Raw genomic sequence first — 23,109 nt, forward strand, 5'->3', positions numbered from 1 at the left:
GATCCAAAAAGCCTCGCTCCGTATATAGCAGTCGGGGGTGATGAGTGTCTGTTCCGATCTAGATGCATACATCTCTTGTTTAGTACCAGGCAGATACTTATATGTTTCCAATTCTCAAAAAAAAAAGCTTACATGTTTCTGTTTACATGAATTTTTTGTTTCCTATGCCAAAAGCCATCTTCTGTGAGTGAGCTCATTTGAGCTCGTGATGAACAGTAAAATCAGAAAATAAAATTAAAATAACATTCAGAAAAATTCTGAATTACTTTTGGGTGCAAACATTGACAAAAGTTTTACGTGCTCAAAAAATTTCATCTTGAAAAGACAATCGTGGAAGTCATGCCAAAAAAAATCTGCACTCCAAAATGCTTTTGAAAATAACACTTTTGGAGCATCAATTTTTTTTTTGCGATGAATTCCAAGAATATGATTTCAAGATGAAATTTTGTGAGCACGTAAAACTTTTGCCATTGTTTTCACCAAAAAATCAGTTTTTTTCATTTATTTATTTTTTACGTTTTGCCGTTCACCGAGCTCATTTGAGCTCGAGCACAAAAACTCCACTCCCTTCCTATGTTACTCCCGCTGTAAAGAAATATAAGAGCATTTAGATCACTACTTTAGTAATCTAAACGCTTTTATATTTTGTTACAGAGGGAGCACTGCATTGTAGAAGGTGGGATCATTTTGCTTAGTAAATAAAAGGAGTGCATCGAGCGCATCTAACTCACACAACTATGTCTCATTTACCTGACATAAGTTGTCATCATGCTAGTTGTCCTATACCCGTGTCATGGCTTTCTAGTCAGCCCTTCTTCGCTCCATCTCGTGACACATATGGTTGATGTACGTTGTTCTTTTTTCCTTTGTTTGTCCTCGGTTGTTGGACGTTTCCCTTTGTTTCCCACAGCGTCCCGATCCAACGCTGGTTTTTTTGGTTTGCTAGTCATGGTTGACCGATCAACCATTGACTTCTGTAATAGACAAATAAAAAATTTAATAAGAGAAAAAGTCACAAAAATATCGTGAATACAAGAATGTTCACATATTTTTTTTAGAAAAATTCACAAACTTCAAAAACTTTCATCAATTTTGAAAAAAGTTCATCGAATTTGAGAAAAAGTTCATTGAATTTTAAAAAATCATCCATTTTTCTTACGAAAGTTCATCAAATTTGAAAAAAGTTCATCAAATTTGAAAATAGTTCATCAAATTTGAAAAAGGGTCACTGATTTTGAAAAAATGTTCATTGATTTTTTTAAAAAAATTCATCAAATTTGGAAGAAAGTTCATTAAACCACTATAACGGGCAAAACAGGCGCCAAATAGGAAATGCCGTTGACAGCCTCGGAAGAGAAACTGAAACGGAGCGGAGTTTTGATCCAACGGCTGTGCCAGCGCTTCAGGCACTGCATGAATCGTGACACAAGTTTTGATCCAAAGGTTGTACTTGTGAATAATAATTAAAAAAATATGTTCTCATAATGAAATGCATATAGTAGAACACATGCCCCATAACAAGGCGATTCCGGGCACTCTCATCTTCAGTGGTTGCTATGGAAAGACCGTGGACCTGTGTGTTTAGTAATGTAGTATTGGTTCTAGTTTTCTTTTAACACGTCATAGAATAAGTGTTTCTAGGTCCCATCCGTTTGTGCGATCTTATGTTTAGCGTCATCATGGAACTCGTGTAGGCTATGAGTCCATATTTGGAAATCCAGATCATGCGAGCTATTATTTAGGCCGCACTCCGCTACTCCCGCTTCTTCGATATTGTACTTCATCTTTCTTAATATAGCGTGCATTAGTTTTTGTAATAAAAAATAAAGCTTCACAAACTTTGACGAAGTTTATAAAAAACCCTATAACTACAATACCAAATATATGTCATATGAAAATATAGATTAGGCTTTCTAGATGTCGATGACTTCTATAAGCTTGGTTAAAATTTACAAACGACGACTTTAAATAATACTCCCTACGTCCAAAATAAGTGTGTTAAATTTATTCTAATTTTAGTACAAAGTTGTATATATTAAAGTTGAGAAACTTATTTTGGGATGGAGAGATATCTAATACGGACGGAGGGAGCACATGCCGATGCACTACAGATGAGATTATAAGACAGAGTTTGATCATGTAAAGGAAGATTATCAGACATGACGATGCCGTTGGACTACAGATGAGTCTGTCTTATAATCTTGCTCTAGTGCCGTAGTTTGTCCGTGCGGGTACTTGGTGAGGTTGTTGACAGACCATTGACTCGAATGGTTGTTGTTGGAACTTGGAACTCTTCGTCTGGAGTGGTGCAAGTTCGACCGGGATACTATGCTTTGGTGGAAGAATTGATAAGGAAGATATTTCTGTTGTATGTCGACTTTTTCCAGCTATAAATTGGATCTGTTGTTATAGTACATACTTGTTTGATTATGTAAAGGAGGGCCGATTTTTCCTGAAAAGAAAACAAAGTTCTTTACTTGCCATAAAGAAAACTCAATGAGATTAGCGAATTTTCATTTCCTTAGAAAAAGCAGAAAATCAGCAAATGTTAGGTTAGCTGCGAAGTGATAATTGGCTTACGTTCTCCCAATTTCAAGAGCAAATATATGATCTCATCAGACCTTAGGTGTTCGTTTACATAGTTGAGGCCCACCCACTCACATGTGCATATCCATGTTACCACTTACGAGGGCTTGGGCTAAAAGGAAGATCATGGACAATCGTGTCAAATCTGTTTCTGCAAGTGGCAGTCAGGCTCAAGGAGCTTTGGGGATCTCTGGAAGCACCAACGCGTAGCCTTCGTTAATTGGCCTCGTTGACTTGCTGAGTTTCTACACTGCTTTACGGATCGGGTAGTCAACGTGCAGATATTCTGTTGTTTCCTGCTACCCGATGTGAACTGTGGTCTGGGAAATATCGTGTACGTATCCGCGTTTCATAGCTGACATACTCGAGACAAAGGGTTTGGCCAGAACCAAACATCACTCTTACGTCAAAGCCTCATGTTAGATGTCTAATTGACCTCTGTAACAAAATAATGAAAGTGCTGTGCAGACGATCTTTCACAAACGATTTGCGCAATATACGATTTCAAGCCACATATAGATCAAACAAAGGAGGCAGTCCAATATGTGTAGGTGATTTGTCATGTGTGGATGTGTGTAAATTCGTCGTGTGCATAACAGGATTCATGAAATAAAACCGTCAAAAAAGAACGGCCATTGTAATGCACCAGCTCAAGACTTACGTACTGGCTGATTAGTAATAAGGGGACCAATTAAGCTCTCCTAGTGATGCCTTGAGCACGTGCTTGCTTGAACTAATTTAGGAGGAAGCAACCAGTTGATTAATTTTACGTGCTCGAGACTTGAGTACCGGTGTTTTGGGGCATATATTGCAGCAGATTTCTGGGCCTAGGTAATTTAGCCAAAACACCGGTTGATTAATTTTATGCTTGTCTCAAAAAAAAATTATGCGCTTGTACGTGGCAGCCCCAAATATTAACTTGTACTCATTTTGAAGGGTGTATATGTTACTCCCATCCGTTCATAAATATAAGATATTCTAACCTTTTTCAGAATCAGATGTATATAGATATGTTTAGCGTGTTTATTCATTCATTTTAGCTTGTATGTAGGCCATATTGAAATATTAAAAACATATTATATTTATGGACGGAGGGTATACAATGGTACAAAAAACGACAATGCACTGAACTCTAGCGTCCACAAGAGCGGAACGAGGGTGCAATGGTATCAAAAGAGATCGATTTCGTTGAGGAGATAGGCTAGCTGAACGTTGAAGAGCATGCATATTTGTAACGTCCTCGATGCGGCTATATCTCCCACGTGTCAAATCATGACTTAGAGGCATAACCGCATTGAAAGCAATGTCGCAAGTGAGGTAATCTTCACAACAATCCATGTAATACATAAGGGAAAAAGATACATAGTTGGCTTATAATCGCCACTTCACGCAATACATGAATAAAGCATTACATCATCCAGATTCACTCAAGGTCCGACTACGGAACCAAAATAAAAGAAGACTACCCAAATGCTACACAGATCCCCGATCGACCCAACTGGGCTCCACTACTGATCAACTGAAACGAAAACAACACAAATAACGAGATCTTCAACGAGCTCCTCCTTGAGCTTGGTTGCGTCATCTGCATGGTATCATCGGCACCTGCAAACTGATTTTGGAAGTGTCTGTGAGGAACAGGGACTCAGCAATCTCACACCCTCGCGATCAAGACTATTTAAGCTTATAGGAAGTAAAAGGTATGAGGTGGAGCTGCAGCAAGCACTAGCATGTATGGTGGCTAAGTTACGCAAATGAGAGCGAGAAGAGAAGGCAAAACACGGTCGAGAATCTATGATCAAGAAGTGATCCTAGACTACTTACGTTCAAGCATAACTCCAACACCGTGTTCACTTCCCGGACCCCGCCGAGAAGAGAACATCACGGCTACACACGCGGTTGATGCATTTTAATTAAGATAAGTTTCAGGTTTTCTACAACCGGACATTAACAAATTCCCATCTGCCCATAACAGCGGGCACGGCTTTTGAAAGTTCAAAACCCTGCAGGGGTGTCCCAACTTAGCCCATCACAAGCTCTCACGGTCAACGAAGGATATTCCTTCTCCCAGGAAGACCCGATCAGACTCGGAATCCCGGTTACAAGACATTTCGACAATGGTAAAATAAGACCAGCAAAGCCACCCGAATGTGCTGACAAATCCCGATAGGAGCTGCACATATCTCGTTCTCAGGGCACACCGGATTGTCCAAGGTTCCGGTAGCCCAGCCCAGAGTTGCCCCTGGTGGTCACCGGCAGCTGACAGGTTGGACCAATACTCAAAGGAGCACTGGCCCGGGGGTTTAAATAAAGATGACCCTCGAGTCTGTAGAACCCAAGGGAAAGAAAAAGGCTAGGTGGCAAATGGTAAAACCAATGTTGGGCCTTGCTGGAGGAGTTTTATTCAAGGTGAACTGTCAAGGGGTTCCCATTATAACCCAGCCGTGTAAGGAACGCAAAATCAAGGAACATAACACCGGTATGACGGAAACTAGTGCGGCAAGAGTGGAACAAAACACCAGGCATAAGGCCGAGCCTTTCACCCTTTACCAAGTATATAGATGCATTAAGTAAATAAGATATATTGTGATATCCCAACAATAATCATGTTCCAACAAGGAACAAACTCCAATCTTCACCTGCAACTAGCAACGCTATAAGAGGGGCTGAGCAAAGCGGTAACATAGCCAAACAACGGTTTGCTAGGACAAGGTGGGTTAGAGGTTTGGCTTAGCAATATGGAAGGTATGATATAGCAAGTGGTAGGTATCGCAGCGTAGGCATAGCAAAAGAGCGAGCAACTAGCAAGCAAAGATAGAAGTGATTTCGAGGGTATGGTCATCTTGACTGAAATCCTGCAAGGAAAAAGAACGAGTCCATGAAGAAGACAAACGAACGAAGTCGAACGAATCCTCACAACTCCGGAACGAAACCGAAGCTAACGAGAGAGGCAACCCGGAAAGAAGCAAGCAACATAGTAAACAACCAACACATGAACATGGCATGATGCACAATCAAGTAAGATGCATGTACGATTTAATGAGGCATGACATGGCAAAGTGCAACAAATAATACTACAAATTAAGTGGAGCTCAATATGCATCGGGATGCATATTGACGAAACACCACATCAATTATTTAGTACTCTCTCGGTTAGGTACTCAACAAAATTAAGTGTTGTTTAAACATGGCAAGAGGTGGAGCATAAGTAAACTAAACATTTAGGCAAGTTTAAATGAGGCCGGAAATAACAAATAACAAATCCGGTAAATCCCCATATGCAATTATCAATTTGGTGCAACAACAATTTTAAACATTTAAATGTTATTATCATGATGCGAATGACATGTGCAAGTTTATGCAAATTTTATTAAAAGTTGACAAGAGCATTATAAAGCATTTGTCACCGTGGTGAAAAGGAAAGGGGTGCCACGGCAACGATAACGAAAAGGGGTGCCACGGCAGCGTTCCGGTTCCGGAAACTCGATTGAGATGCCGGTGCAAAAGAACAAGTGTGACGGGAGCGTGTCATGCGAAGAACGGTGGGGTGCTCCCGGTTACCGGGTTCCCACGTGTCGACGGCATGGCAACGGGGCGGAACAACTAAGGTTCACGAGCGAATACAACAACCAACCATGCATCTCATAGAACACATGCATCCGGTGCATGGGCGTCGTCTCGGGGTTCTACCTTCGGAGCGTGCAAAGGGGACGGTTCTCGTTCGCAGAGGGAAGTAGGCGTTCTCGCGACGGCGGTAGTGGAAGTAGTCGATCTCGCATGCTCTAGGGTCGACGGTAGAGGTTCTCGCGATCTCGGCGACGGTAGTGGAACACGTTTTGGAGGGGAAGTAGAGGTTCACGTTTCGTAGTCGTTCGGGGTCGCCGATAGTTGTACCCATTCGTTGTTGGACTTGCCGGATCCGATGCCTCCGGACGTAGTGGTACATGTTCGTTTTTCGGAGAGGTACTTGGTGATTTCGGAGACGGCGGAAGACGAACTTGGCGGTTCTCGTTGACCTAGTACTTGGCGTTATTTTCGGTTCGGTGATCGTTTTAGGCGTCGGACGTCAAAGTCTCCGGCCGTAGTGGTACTTGGTGAATCCCGAAACGGTTTTGGCGTCTTCACGCATAGGGGTACTTGTTTGTTTTACTCCACGGTCTTGGCGGATCCACGCGATGGTAGTGGTACTCGCGAAGAGGTACTCGGCGGTCGTCGTGTAGACGTTCACGTGTCTTCGGCGACACTAGGATGCATCTTGGCGGTCTCGTCTCGGTCTTCAATCCAAAACGAAGCAAGGCAAAGACTCGGGGCGGTGGTACTTGTCTCAGGCAGGGCAGCGCTGGAGATGACGAGCTGCTGCTGAGCAGGGGAAGTCGACGCAGGGTTGCAGCATGGACATGACGGCGGCATGGACGGACAGAAAGGTGCTCGCAGGAGGAAGGAGAGGCTGGCGGCTGCGGTACAAGAAGCAACCGAGGCGCGGCTTCGGGCCATGGTGACGGCGAACTTGGAGGCGGGGCGGCGTCTTGCGCGCAGGTGGCTGGTCGCCGGCGCGTGGAGGAGCAAGGGCGATGTGGACGAGGTGGCACAGGGCCGGGCGAGGTGAAGCAGCAGGATGGAGGCGACCGGGGCGGAGCTTGGCGGCGTCTCCCTGTCGGAGATGAAGATGGGGAGGCGTGGAGGACGCTGGCTCGGGCGGAGGTCGGGGCCGGAGCTCCTGCTGGCAGCGAGGTCGAGCACCATGGGGATGCAGGCAGCGGAGAGGCGCGGGGCGTCGTGGCCAAGCGGAGGGAGGAGGAGGCGCGGATGGGACGGTGCCGGTCGCCGACGTCAGGGCCCGTCGTGGAGCTCGTGGTGGTTGGTGGTGGCACGGGACGAGGACAAGGGGTTCGAGGAGAGGGACGACGGGGAAAGAGGAGGGGATCGAGAGCGAGCGCTCTGTCCCTGGCGGCGCGAGAGGAAGGAAACGAGGGAGAGGGAGATGTGCGCGAGGGAGAGGGCTAAGGCTGCTAGGGTTAGGTCCGGTGCGGGTTGGGCCTGACCGGCTAGAGTGGGGAGGCCCAAGTGGGCTGGCTGATGGGCTTAGAGGTAAATGGCCGGCCTGGCTCTCTCTTCTCACCCTTTTCAAAACAGAAAAAAGAGAAAGAAAAAGGGAAGAAAAGAAAGGTTAGAGAAAGAGTTTGGGCACGGGGATAATTTTCACGGACTCGTAAAAATGTGCACGGACCACGAAAAATAGGAGAGGCAAGATTGGAAGATGCCATTCAAACTCATTTGAATTTAATTCAAATGGGTTTGAACTAGGGCTTGGTTATAGAAGTGTCCAAAAATGTTGAGGTTTTAGGAGGAGCCTCGATAAAAGAGTTGAGAGATATTGGCAAGGTTTGAAGATCAAACTCGAAGAGGAATAGACATGAGGAATTATTTGCACGTGTGTTACGGTGATTCCAAAATAATGGAATATTTATAATAGTTCCCTAATATCGGGAGGATATGTTATAAAGAGAATCACCATGTGAATTCCCTCGATTTAAATGGACCGAAGATCCATGCAATTTATTTAGTTGAGTTTAGAAAAGAAATGACATGATGGCATGATGACATGATGCAATGCACATGATGCAATGAACCAAACAAATCACACGACGAAACCCGAAAACCACGAAAGGCATCTGAAGCTCCGGTCTTGGGGCGTCACAATATTGCCCGTGCGAAGTACATGCTTGAGGCTTGTTTTGGCCCACCTTGTCTGGTACGTCAAATGGAACATTTCGTATGTATGGTCAATATTTACCGACACCTCTCACACTTATTGCCTACACTTTGCCCTATTTTTGCCAATAGCTCGACTCATCTTTGTGCATTGTTCTTCTCTCTTAGTCTATGGATCCGTTACTAGGTAGGGGCTATATATATAGTCATCAACATTACAACGGTTGATGCAACCCAGTGGAAAATGATGGGGAGGTTTATGCACCTGTCGATCTTAGCGTGAGCAAATGAGTTAGTGAGGCACATTAACATGCACTCAACTACCAAAGAAAAGGAGAGTGCAATGTTACCGCCATCTCTTCCTACGCTATGTGAAGCGACATCTATAGCAATCAAACTATACAGAAAAGGGAAGGCATAAATAACGCCGTACTCTCAGTAGTAAACACATATGATCTGATGTGATTTGAATATCTGCACCAAGTGCGTGTTCAATCACAAGATGTCTTACATACTACATGTTTCCTTAGTCATTTCCATATTGAAGTATTAATGTATCCTCACCAGTCACCTACCCCCCCCCCCCCACACACACACACACCCACCTCCCTCACCCCATGGGTCATGAGTACACATGATGGCTAGCTACCGCACATGGAGGTTATGACCTTGGTGGACACGGTACACCTCGGTAATGGTCTAACACATTGTGGTAGAAAATCCTTACTAGACTAGAATTCCACATGCATGTAACTGAATGCACTTTGTTCTTCATCCGGTGCACCCTCCTACATGGCATGTGCGAGTTTAATTTTGATTGGTCAAGGAGGGGCATTACTTTGTCATGGATGACCGACACTTAGCTAGCGCGTCCCTTTCAGAAGTTCTAACATCGATCTCTTGACTTCAACCACCCTACACAATTCAAGTGAACATTATTTCTATACACATAAGTGAAATGAAGTAGACTATATTCCTTAGAGTAATGATAGAACACATGTTGTTGTTCGTGATGATCTGCATGAATATATATACCTCAAAGTATAAGACATATAATTTGATCCTCTGTTTGAATTGAATAAAGAGATGACAGATTGACAATAATAAACACACCCCATTCAATGTGATATTGATGCATGTTGGTGCCAAGCTTATTTTTGCCTTCAGTGCACTAGTTTTATTAAATACGAGACAATTTATTAAAATGACGTCCAGTTACTGAAAAGCCACGTATACGGTTCTAACATAGGAAAAAAATGATGCATGTTGGGAATTACTGCTAAATATAAGCAAAATGCTGGTTTTCCTAATCAGGTTAAGCTTTTGGGTGAACTATACACAATGCTACATACTACCTTCGTCCTGGTTTATTGGCCCCCTTTGTAATTTGTTTTAAGTTTTGACCAAAGATTTAACTAACAACTTGTTCATGCATGTCAACAAAAAATATATCGTTGGATCTGTATTTGAACATAGTTTTCAATGATATAATTTTTGATGACATGCATGACCATTTTGTTAGTTAAATCTATGATAAAAATTTGACACAAAATACAATAGAAACCAATAAATCGGGACGAAGGTAGTAATACCAAAGCCAAGTGATCTTGAGTTGTGCATCACAAACTTTTACTTGTCAGCTTGACATTCTGGGTGGACCGATCAAGTAGTCAACATGCAGATTTGTTGTTGTTTCTACTACTAAATGTGGACTGCGATCTACTAGGAAATATCTTTGTACGCATTTTGGGGTTGAAAAACTTTGACACGAATGGTTGGGGCAGGACCAAACATCACTCTTAAGTCAAAGCCTTAGGTGTAATCAGTGGCGATTCTACTCAACAGGCTTCAATAGGCTCTAGCCCACCCACAAAATTTGCCACACCAAAAAACACCACCAATGATCAGCACACTAGAAGTTAGGTGCAGCCCATAAAATGGCTTCCAACACCAAAAAAGTAGTATCCTTGAAGTTGAGCCAGCCCTGTAATTACGTCCTAGATTCGCCACTTGGTGTAATCAACCTCTATCCTCTGGTCAGATACACTAAACCTCTGTAACAAAATAAAACTGTCAGAAAAAGAAGGGCCATGGTTAACTACATGATCACATCAGGGGGGAAAGATGACTTAATTTATAACAGGTGGTATATGTGAACGTTACACAACAAACGGTACAAGGTCAATTACCGAGCCATTTTACTTGAGAGGCAGGTGCTCTGTAAGTGTACGGGCACTCACGACATTCCAGTCCAAATTGACCTGGTGCTTTGTCCATATTGACGAGTCCTTCAACAGCAACCTTTATATCAGAGCGGCGAGGAGTGAAGTCTGAAATAAACCCTATCGTTGTAGAGCTTGATGCAAATAAACCCTCACCTCTAAATCCCTAAAATTGATACCCTATACTCTTTAATCCCGGTCTAAATAAACCTTAGGGCATGTCCAACGGAGGCGCTAAGAGAGAGGCGCCAAGCTTAATTTCCCTGTTAATCGGCAGTTTTTATTTTTTGAGGGAGTTAATCGGCAGTTACTATGCCTATTCCCAGTCTATTCCCAGCGCCCGATGCCGCGTCGATGCAAACAAAGGCCTCGAGCTCTTGGCTATTTTCCTGCCGCGCGAGTGAAGAAACGGACGTGGGCCTCCGTCTTTAGAGCCTGTGATTAGCGCCTTGAGTTGGAGGATAAAGCGCCTCGCTCTTTTTTTTGTTTTTTGCTATTTATTTTTTTCACTGTAAGCGCCTGCATAAGAGTCTAGCATTGTAGATGCCCTTATGGCGGTTTTATGAGTGGATTTGATGATGTGGCCACTAAAGGCCGGGATTGCTGACTTTGACCATAACAATTTTCTTTGCCGAGTTGTATTGCTACCAGATCGCTGCATTTGTCAATGGGCTCGAGCCACAGACCATCTCTTCCTGCCATGGTGCGAAGCCGGCGCCTGAGCCCATCTGGTCGCTGCACGCGTCTGTCACGGACAGCTCCTTGTTGGCTTTTGATCACTATACCAAATTGCCCAGGAGCTACACAACGTATGTGCAAAGCTAGCTTGATTGATGAACAGTAGCTAACTAGTACGTGCACCTCTTGGCTTGACTAGCAACGACAGGATCGATCGATCTCACGGACCCTCGTAAACTTGCGAACGATAAAACTGATCGGTGTGATCGCCAAAAGCTCTTGACGTGTGCCTCTTGGTGCAAAGCTCGACGAGACCGAGATTGTGGATAAGTTTTTCAGTTCGGTGACTGATAAATTCACGTACATCATCGGCACGCTCGAGCAGCTTTACGACATCGACAACATAACCATAACGGAGGCGATCGGACGCTTGCGGACATGGGAAGAGAATGCTCGTGGTTGCCGGAAAGGCAAAGGAGGAGATGGTGACCAACTCATGTACTCACACGCAGATTGGGAGTCCCCAAGTAGCAAATGAAGGCGCAACGTTGGCGAAGGCTCAAGCAACGCGAAGCGCGGCGGACAAACCGAAGAAAACAAAGAAAAAGGCAAGCCACAAGGCCGTGATAAGGCGGACCGATCAGAAAAAGAGAAATAAAGCAAGGCTCGATACGAGCCTTTTGGCCATAAACGATCAGTTTTCCTGTGGCTAAGTTTACCGTGAGTTCCGCCGAGTTGTACGATCTGAGATCGTATCGATCATGTTGGCGCTAGTACGTTCCGCCGAGAGAGCCGATCGCAAGTCAAAGCAAACCCAGGCCTACATGGTACTGTTCATCAATTAAGCTGATTGTTTGATTGCTTGTCTAGCTAGCTTGCACGTATAGGTTGCTCCTGGTTGATTTGTTCTAGCGTTCAAAAGCCAACACTCCTGCGTTGCTTGCGAGAAGCCGGCGAAGGTCAGCGAGGAGGAGCGGACGGTGTCTTGCTCGCTGTTCACTTTCTGCTTCTCGAGCACCCTGCATAGCACCGAGTCCTCCTGCATAATTGAAATGCCGTGCCATGCATCTAGATTAGGAACGCCGATCGATGCAATTGCAAAGAGGAACTAACCTGGCCGTGAGCTTCGCCCGTCTACACGCACCCAAAGCATGATTAGCAGTGTCAGTCAGTGAAAATACATACAGTATATACCGCGCACACATGCATGCATAAGCTAAGCTAGCCTTCAGATCAGGCCTCATAACGTAAGTAGCCTTCAGCACATCGCACACGAAATACGTTAACTGTGTCGGTTCGTACAATTTCCAGCACACAGCCAGGGGCGGACCTAGAACAAAAATGTCCCGGTGTCCACATATACACTATACAATGTCTCAAAAAAAATGTATACACTATACAAGGATGATGACAAGCAATAATATACATGAAAATAATACACCCAACAATTTAAAATATTCGACAGTAAAAATTCTTACCAAAAATGATTTCTTCTAGAGTTTGAGATGAACTCCCTGTAATTAATGGTTGCTAAATTTTGGTCATGTATCAAGGCATTATTTTGTTTCTGAGATGGAGCATCATCTGGTTCATGTGGCATTATCATCTTCTGCCGATGTCTTCATCTTTCTAAAAAACCTTTCAATAAACTCACCTGGTATTCACCGGTAATTATGTTATCACAAGTGCACGAGTTACATTATTTGCGTAAAGAAGCGGGAATAAAAATAATAAGTAAAGCATATTGATCAAACTGTATGGCTACAAAGTTAAACTCCGCAAAAAATACATACTTGACATTGTGTTGTATTGTCGTCGCGCAGTCTATAAATTATCCAAAGAGATGTGAACCAGTAGAAAAAGTTATCCAATCAAAGCAATCCAATTCCCCATTTGCAATACCTTGATTTTAAAACCCTAGCCATTCAATTCAATTTAGACCTAAAAAACTAGACAAAACTATGATAAGTACTCCCTCCGTTCCAAATTTTTTATTTTAGATTTGTCTAAATATGGATGTATTAAGTCAGGTTTTAGTATTAGATACATCCGTATCTAGATAAATTTAAGACAAAATTTTTGAGACGAAGAGAGTACGTGTTTAAAGTGAGACTGACGGCCGTACCTATTTCCTTCGATTATTTGTAGTATGCAATGGATCAGGGCCCGGAGCGGGCATCCGGCGGCTAGCGTCTGGGCACTGGCGGCAGGCTCTGACTTCCGGAGCCCTTGAGCAGGCAACGGCGAACGCGCTCACACCGTATCGCTGTGGGGGAAAGAACAGCCGAACAGACGCATGTACGACAGAGATCGATCCAATCGATCGATAGCTAAGCAGGCTGAGTGCCCGTTCCAAATTCCCAATGATACAATCAGTTCAAAGCAGCTGGATGGGCTGCTATTGCTAGATGGCCCGTGCTTGACGTCCGGTGTCCAGCTCAAGATTCTACCGGTGTCCAAGCCCAATATATCTCACCTATATATACATATGCACAAATTTCAACCGGTGTCATGTGACACCGGGTAGCCTAACGTGCGTCCGCCCCTGCACACAGCCCATCCATCCCAGCCATTTCCACTGCCACCATCTAGTTCCCCGTTTGGACAGGCATATAAGGTTGAAAATGGCCGGGATTGAAAAGAACAGGGTATAAATTTCAGGGATTTAGAGATGAGGGTTCATTTGCGTCAAGCTCTACAAGTACAAGATTTATTTTAGACTTCACTCAGCGGCGAGCAATGACGCCAGAGTGAGATATGGGCACGTGCATGTCCACGTGTGGTGCGGGACGGGTCCCTTGCCGGTTTTTCCTATTTTCTATTCTGAAAAAGGTTTAATAAAATAGTATCGGGAAGAAGTATTGAACATATATACTATAAAATTAAAAAATAATCACACGCAAAATATTGTCATCTCGTTTTAAAAAAATTGTTCACATATTTAAAAACCTCCATGAATTTGAAAATCGTTCACAGATTTATAAAATGTTCAATAATTGAAAGATGACGTTCATGGATTTTAAAAAATATTAATGGGTTAAAAAAATTCACAAGTTAAAAGGGAAAATCGTTCATGTATTTTAGAAAAACGCCAATGAATTTTGAAAATAAAAACATAAAGAACGCCCATGTTTCATGTACTTGGCGTTTGGGCTGTATTATTGACGAGTGGTGGCCTGCTGGGTTGCGCTCGACTGGGTTTCCAAATTCAGCTAGTGATGACCGACCCCTAAAAAAAACCTGGTGATGACGGGGTGGCAGCTCCGGTCCAGGTGCGTACATGTTTTATTTTCGCACCCAGATATGCTCAGATGTTCCTCCAAAAAAACTGAAGATCCTGACATGTTTTTATTTCTATGAAATTTATTTTCTATGCTTACATGTACTCCCTCTGTTCCTAAATATTTGTTTTTTAGAGATTTCAAATAAAATACCACATATGGATGTATATAGACATATTTTTGAGTGTAAATTTACTCATTTTGCTCCATATGTAGTCACCTGTTGAAATCTCTAGAAAGACAAATATTTAGAAACTGAGAGAGTACACCGCAGAAACAGCAAGCATAGAAAAGTTTTCTTTTCAAGAACACACCCAAGAAATGCGTGTCTTTTGTATTAAGAAGTAATGAATTTCAAAAAAAAAGGAAGGAAGAAGTTCATGACAATACCGGTACGCAATCTCCGTAGCATGATTTTCAAGGATGATAATATGCATTCCCTAAAGAAATGCAAAAAACAAAAGTTAAGAGTAGCTGAGAAATTGTTACTTCCCTCAAAACTCAGGACCATCTCATTAGACGGAATTTCAACCTAATGACATTGACTATCTGACCAGGAGGTCAATCCACTTCCATATCGATGGAACCCGGGAAGGAAGATCATGGATAATCATGTCAAATCTCTTTCCTTAAGTGGCAGTCAGGCTCAAGGAGCTCTCTCCGGAAGCACCCAAACTTAGCTTTCGTTAATTGGCCTCGTTGACTTGCTGACTTTCTGCACTACACTACTTTACAGAACAAGTAGTCAACGTGCTAGATATTTTGTTGTTTCCTGCTACTCGATGTGGACTGTGGTCTGCGAAATATCTTGTACGCGTTTTATAGTTGACATACTCGAGGCAAATGGTTTGGCCAGAACCAAACGTCACTCTTAAGTCAAAGCCAGGTTGACTTACCTCATTTTTTAGCTTTAAACTTACCTCGTTAGTTAGGCACTAAAGCTCTGTAAATAAAATAAACCATCAGAAAAGAACGGCCATTGTAGGGCACGTACCAGCTGGACACTTACGTATTGGCTGATTAGTGGAGAGATTAGGAGTGAAGCATCAAGTACGTACGTGCTTGAATTGATTAAGGAGGGAGCAACCATGCTATACTACTCTCATTCATCAGCTTTAGCACAAGGCTACACATTAATCGTACACATAATTGCAGCCGATTTGTAGCCCAGGTAATTTAGCAAATTATTGATTGGTAAAATTTATGCGCTTTTACGTGTCAGCCCCAAAAGTAACATGTACTCCGTCCAGATGGGAATAAAAGTCGGGTACGGGTTTTTAGTTCTTCAATTTGATTAGCGAAGCATGTGAAATATATGCGACCAAAAAAATATGCGTGGAAACTTCATGCAATGATAAATCTTAAGTTATGGTTTTTGTGGTGTGTAACACATGTTCGGCTAGTCAAATTAAAGACCTAAAAACCTGCATCCAAGGAGGAAGTACTCATTTGGAATGGTGTATACATTATGGTGGTACACAAAAGTGTCAGAACAGTGAAATCTAGCAATTCCAACAGAGAGGACCGAGGCAAAATGGCACCAATAGAGACCGATTTACTTGAAAAGATGGGCAAACTTGGTAAAGACGAGCATGAAAGTCGGGATGGGCAGCACATGTGATGTGTGTTCCATAGGAGAAATGCCTCTCTCGTAGTACCAAAAGCTTGATTCAGCCTAGGCCATTTAGCACGTTAAATGGGACATCTGCAATATATGATCAACATTTTACCGACACCTCTCACACCTATGCCTATACTTTGCACTACTTTTGCCCTCAGCATCTCGGCTCACCTTTGTGCACTGTTCTTCTTCTATTAGCCTATGGATTTGTCATTGGATGGGAGCTTTATATGTGGCCGCCAACTTTGCAGCAATTGATGCAATCCAACACAAGATGAGGAGGAGGTTGTTGCACCTATCAATTTGAATGCAAGCAAATGAATTAGTGAGACACATTAACACCTGCGCTCAACTACTCAAGTCAGGAAGAGTGCAATTGTGCTACCATTTGTTTTCTACTCTCTTGCAGTGGCATCTATACCAATAAACTAGAAAGAAAAAAGAAGACATAAATAATGATACAGTCGATAGTAAACAAATATTATCTAAATATCCACACCAAGTGTCATGTTCAATGCACAAGATTTCTTACATACTGCATTTTTGTCCTAGTTACCTCCAGATTGAGAGTATGAGTCCATTATATTTGAATATGCTCACCTAACCCCATGATCCCACTGGACATGGCGACACCTATCAAGAGTGCACTGGACGGATCGGCTGCCACACAAGGTGGTTATGGCCTTGGTGGATACGATACACTTCCATAGGGGCCCGACACACTGAGGTAGCAAATACTCTCTCTCTCTCTCTGTGTGTGTGTGTGTGGGGGGGGGGGGGGGTTAGTCTGAATGCTCATCAGCTCGAGATTTCAACAAGTGATTACATAAGGAGCAAAATGAGCGAATCTACACTCTAAAATATACGGAGCAAAATGTCATGTTCATTTGAAATCTTTAAAAAGATAAATATTTAGGAACGGAAGGAGTAGATGTCATGTGGTCCTCTATTTGAAATGAACAAAGAAATAGGAAATTGACAGTAATAAACACATCCAATTCAATGAGATATGGATACATTATTGAAATGCCGAGCGTCTGAAACGCCGCGTATATGAATATGATTGAGCTAGTACAAGAAGGAAATCAATAACACAATGATGCATGTTCACGATTAGAATAACACGTTCCACCCGGTTGAGTTTTTGGACAAACTGATTGGTGCATGCGATTCTATACGGTCACGGAGCAAAATATTTTGACTTCAACATACCGACACAATTTTAAATACTTAACAGTGACTGACTTTCGGCTGCCGTTTAGGCCCAAGGTGTACACGTGATGTGTTGAATACAAGTGCATTGCACACCTCTGCCCATCAGCTCGAGGTTGAACTGACCTGTGGCAAGTGCAGACCGATCCATTGGAGGACAAGTTTATCAGGGAGATGAAGGCCCATCTCCACCATTTCCAGGGCTTTAAACTTCAGTTTGCAAGAAGAAGAGCAAATATGTCTACACATCTTTGTGCTAGGGAGGCGCTGAAGCTTTATTAGCTCTCTCTCTCTCTCTCTCTCTCTCTCTCTCTCTCTCTCTCTCTCTCTCTCTCTCTCTAACCCCTGATTTCCTGATAGTTGTCGTACAATCAGACTTTGTTCGGCCAAATGTTGAATAATTTCAAAGGGCGGTTCTAAAAAAGAGGCGAACACGCAATTCTAAACTAAACTACTCATAGACAAACTTCACTGAACTTGCATTGCACACCTTTAGTACGTACTATGTGCCTTTTCCTTGGAGAGAAGAGCAAGTAGGCCGGTGCTGCAGCTGGGATACCGCACGTAATCCGCAGACAGAGAGCGACATGTTCAGTTTCCTAAGTTTACGTCGAAGACGACACGGGTCTTTGCGCTAGTTAAAAACACAAAGTCCTCGCAGCAGTTGCATGCGCCCTAGCTACCCCCGAGCTAACACTGTCCGTTTCGTGCTGTAACGGAATAATTACGTCCGTCCGGACTACACTAATTAATCACTTTTTTACGAGTTTTTTTTTTGACGAGGCACTAGTTAATCACTTGACGAGTGGTTCGACAGCAACCTTCGAAGACGCGGCCGGTGATCCAGCCGGTGCACGCATGCATGCCTTCCCAGCCAAACTCGAATAAGTTACCGAAACTGAGACCGCTAGGTCTACCGGCTAGCTGAGGCCTTGTTGAGCTAATTGATGGACAGTTCTGAGCTGTGCCCCTACAGAGCATTTTGTGCGGATTCATTCGACGGACGGCAGCGAAGGGGGAGCCGTGCACGTACGCGGCCGTGGCGAGCTAGGCCGGATGCGTACAGGACAGGGGTGAGACTAGACTAGCTAGCGCAACGGACGGCTGGCACAGGCGGCGGCGGTCGCTTTCGGGGGCTCTTCTCCCGACTGCGCCCGGTGACTGGTCGGCCACCGCCGGCCGGCCCGGACCCAAAAGGCAAAGGCAGGCAGGCGCGGGGAGTCCACGCGCGGCCGCCGACGGGCCCACGCCCGCGCACACGCCAGCGCGACGTCACCATTACGACGTACCAGCAGGCGACCATCTGTGTCACTATTCGGATCAAAGGACGCGATCGAATTCCATTTTGCTCGAATCTCGTGCCCCGGATTTTCCCGGATATGCATTGCACCGCCTGTCTGCGGAGGGTTCGCCGAATGAGAATGCTACGAGCTAGGTAGCTATAGCTAGCTAATCGCCGTTGCTTTACACTTAAAAAACCCGGCACATCATGCTTTACTTGTTCGCGAACAATGCCGCTCGCTCGCCCCCAATGATCAAGCCTTTGATGGTTGCCTGCCTCTCGAAGCAGTTAGCAATGGTCCACAGGAAAAGGAATGGAATAAACTAGCTAGCACAAACTTTAATCTCAGGCGGCTGGTGATAGCTGGTGTGGTCTTGATATATATTATCCCATTTTATATGATGTATTTTCGCGGTCAATCATGCTGTGATCGATGCTGAAGCGCAAAAAGGGGACTCTTTGTTTCAATTAAAGGAATTTTATGTAACTTGTATGACCTCTTTTGATCCGCGTGATTTCTAATATACATAAATATATTGATCTGCCCTCTTATTTGAGAAAAAATATATTGCAAAAAATACAGGATTGAAATTTCACCTACTCTTGGATCTTATAGGATTGGATAGCCACATAATTAGCATCATATATGTTTGAGACACCACACAAAATGCCAAAGAACTTATAGATTATAGCAAGAGTTTTTAGTGGATGGGAACTTCCGTCCAAAACAGAGTATAAAAGAATCATTTGGAAAAAAAATCTAAAGGATTCAAATCCTAGTCAAACAACCTTAACATGGAAATTTCCGTTAGGCTTTAAATATTCCAAGAATTTAAATTAAAATTCCCCCAAAGAAGTCAGGTCCTTTTTTATTCACATGAATTTCTGTTAGTGTTTTCTACCTACAATGATGAACATGCGGCGAGGCAAGAACAGAGAACCCAGAGGGGTGCGCACAAGAGAAGGGGTTACTCAGGTTCAGGTCCTCAAGATGAGGTAATACCTTACTTCATGCCTTTGTGTGTTGTATTGGGGGGGGGGGGGGGGTGTCCATTCCTCGCCTTTTTAATATAGGTGGATGAGGCTAGGGTTACATAGAGTGGGAGTCGATTATGATATAGTAGTCCTACACGGTTACAATTGGGGTTATCTAGAGTCAGAGTCGATTATGATCTAGTAGTCCTATACAGTTACATTTGGATATACTTTCTCTAGTAGATACGTGTCTTGTACAAGAAGTTGATGGTATGTCCCCCGTATGATCGATGGATGGACTCTGAGTTATTGGCATGGCCAACCTTGTGGCTATCGGGTCAAGTTTGTCCTCCCTGACAATACTGGGGTCATGGCATCGCCAATTTCAACGTGCGGAAATAATGAAGAAAAATACAGAAATGAGACATCATGACATGCATAATTATACAAGGAATAAAAACACAAGAATGTGTAATAGATGTTGTTTTGTTCTGTCCATGTTTTTTTTTTTGCAAAAATGTTAGATGTGAAATGGTGTCGAGCACACGCGGCGTGCCACATCGGTGCCGCGCGTCTTGGCTCGACTTTGTTGTACAACTTCACTCCCACTTATGCAACATCATGTACCCGAGTTTGAGATATCTAACTTGATGCATGAAAGTGAACTTCATGGACAACTTCTTGTATCAACCGTGCAATTTGCTCCTTTTTAATCATGCAAACCAATGATACCCACAATTCATGGTGGGTGCTATACCACTAGAGAAGGACTTGAAATATTTCAATGTTCTGGAACACACCTCTCCCCTTCAAGAAACACAAGGTGTGCGCACATTTTAGATGGCCTCTTTCGAAAACAAGAATCTGTTGAACAATGTGCAAATTATTACTATGTAGTGATAGCAAAAAAAAATTGAGGGAGATAGAGTGATAGCAAAACTACTCGCAAAAAAAAGTGATAGCAAATTGATATTGTTGGACTCTTGTATTAAAAACGGTCGTGCTAATCATGGCGTTACACTGGAACGGTTGACCACACGCAAACGGCCGGGAGCACCGAAAACTCCTCCGCGGTTTCAACACCGCACTCCTTGCTCCCGCGACCAGTTTCAACTCTATGCCCAGCGAGTCAGCAAGGGTCCAAAGATTTCCGTAGCGGTACTGCATGAGGACGTGCGGTGCTTGACTTGATCCGCACATAGCCGCGTGACTCACTCTACACATATGCGTACACTCTCCGCCTAGCTAGCCAGCCAGCCAGCCAAAATATTCTAATCCCATCAGCGAAAAATCCAGGAACGGACGAGCGCATAAACTAGCCAGCCAGGAAGCAGCCGCTGCACCCCCCATCCATCAACCCGGAGGTCAGAGCTCACAGGTCATCACAAAGTCAGAGCCCCCGGCCTCGATCGTGCTCGTGCCCTTCACTCCCCAGCCAGCCAGTACTGTCCCAATCCCCCGCGGCTCGATCGACGACCCGCGTATATAAATCATTGATTGTTTCCTTCCACTACACCGATCGATTGAGATGGCGGAGGAGTGGTGGGGCTCCGCGCGGACCGGCGGCGACGCGCTCTCGGCGTGCTCCGCGACCCCTGCCGGGTCCGAGATCAGCGGGACTTCCGGGATGAGTTCGGGGCCTGCCGGTTTGCCGGACTCCGCGGCCGCTGCATCGCCGTTCTTCCTCGCCGATCCGCAGATGGATTGGACGCAATCCTTCATGTAAGCAGGAATTAAATCGTTCTTACTCTATTAGCTAGGCTACTCCATTTTGTTGACTCCATAGTCCTTAATAATACTCTTCTGAGCATCTTGGTCTCGTGCATGGCTAGCAGGGCCGGGAAAGTAGGAGCGGCGGCCAACGCTCCGACGAGCTTCAACGCGTTGCTCCACCTGCAAGGCGACGCGAGCCGCCAGTTCCTGCTCGATCAGGCGGAGCATCCGCCTCCCGTTCTGCCTACCCCCTACACCGACGGCGCGTCGCATCAGGGGCCCGTGTACGCGGACGGCCTGTACGGCTCCAGCTTGGCCAGTAGCTACGGTGACACGCCGGCCGCCGCGACGACGAAGCCGTTTTCGCAGCAGCACCACCAGTTCCCAGATTTCTTCAGCTCGACGGGGCTCTTTGGCGCGCCGGCCCCGATCCAGAGGTCACCGCAGCCTCTCCTGCAGGCTCTAGAGCCCAAACTCCTCAAGGTATTCGCCATAGCTAGCACCGAATAGCTAGTACGAAGTTATGAACTAGGGTTCCTTCTGACATGGTTTCTGAATTTGGATGCAGTCCAGAACTGAACCTGCGGCCCAGGACGCCTGCTCGTCGTCATCGGCGACGAGAAGGAGCAGCGCCGCCCCTCCGGCGGCGAAGAAGCCTCGGACCGAGACGCCGTCGCCGATGCCGACTTTCAAGGTGCGCACCGGCCGGCCGGTGGCGGTCCCATAGTATAACTGATCGTTCTTCCACATATATCTGTCACGTCAGTTCAAATATATTTATGCTCTCTGCCATCATCAAGCGATCGAGCTATAAGCCTAGAATGCCTACTTGATATATCGCTTTTGAATAGAATTTGCCGTGTGTCTGGCAGGTGAGGAAAGAGAAGCTCGGGGACAGAGTCACCGCGCTCCAGCAGCTGGTCTCGCCTTTTGGAAAGGTATCCTTTCCACCCTCCTACTTCCTTTCTGTTTTTCCCTCCATTATTAGCTTAGTAGAGTACTTAACTTTCTTTTCGCCTCTGTTTATACTATATTGCTCTGCAATTCGCCTGCAAGTTGCTGAGTATTTGCATCTTTTTGATCGATGCCCGGCCCGGCCCTTTAGACGGATACGGCATCGGTTCTCCACGAGGCCATCGGATACATCAAGTTCCTTCACGATCAAGTTGCCGTGAGTACCAAAATTCCCTAAGCAACCCCTAATTATAGATGCTCCAAGCTTTGTTTTCGCTTACTTATTGCAGATTCCCGAACAGCTAGCTACCACAACTAATCTTTTCATGATGCACACGCCATTAACGGGGTTTATCTCTGCATGCAGTCTCTCAGCTCTCCCTACTTCATCAGGTGCAGTGGCGGTCCGGTGCAGCTCCAGCACAAACAGGTACCAATATATTGCTATTGCAGCACTGCTTGTTTAATTTCATCTCACTTATGAATTGCATTTTTCTCATGAACTAGGGTTCGGATGGTGACGCCGGCGAGGCGAAGGAGGACCTGCGGAGCCGTGGCCTGTGCCTTGTCCCGGTGGCGAGCACTTACACGATGGGCAGCGAGACGGCGGCACCGGAGTTCTGGCACCCTACCTTCGGAGGCACGTTTCATTGATTCTAATAAGATCCATAGACATGCAAGTAGTATCTAGCACATTATAGCCAACTCAGCTAGCTAGGCAGGTATGCATATATGTGTGTATGATTGTGTGTGTGTGTGTGTGTGTGTGTCGGTTAAGCAATGTGTACTCATGGTCTCATGCCACACCACTAAATCACAGTGTTGAAGCAAAGGCGAAAAAAGCTTTTAAGCAATCAGCAATGTGCCGACAAA

The 23,109-nt window shown here is 44.6% G+C and overlaps 1 protein-coding gene across 2 annotated transcripts; it reads left to right on the forward strand.

Moving 5' to 3' along the window:
• Positions 1-20,807: 20,807 nt before the first annotated feature.
• On the forward strand, positions 20,808-23,109 carry LOC125536805 (uncharacterized). 2 transcript variants are annotated; one of them, XM_048700085.2, is made up of 7 exons: positions 20,815-21,291; positions 21,405-21,765; positions 21,851-21,976; positions 22,155-22,220; positions 22,388-22,453; positions 22,604-22,666; positions 22,744-23,109. In XM_048700085.2, exons 1-7 carry the CDS (start codon positions 21,098-21,100, stop codon positions 22,888-22,890), a joined length of 1,023 nt encoding a protein of 340 aa, XP_048556042.1. In that variant the 5' UTR covers positions 20,815-21,097; the 3' UTR covers positions 22,891-23,109. The 2 variants fall into 2 exon arrangements, with proteins under 2 accessions (XP_048556034.1, XP_048556042.1); XM_048700077.2 differs by having other exon boundaries at positions 20,808-21,291; positions 22,155-22,453.

The sequence above is a fragment of the Triticum urartu genome, chromosome 1A, assembly GCF_056163025.1.
Source record: "Triticum urartu cultivar PI428250 chromosome 1A, HENAU_Tu73, whole genome shotgun sequence".
Lineage (NCBI taxonomy): Eukaryota > Viridiplantae > Streptophyta > Magnoliopsida > Poales > Poaceae > Triticum > Triticum urartu.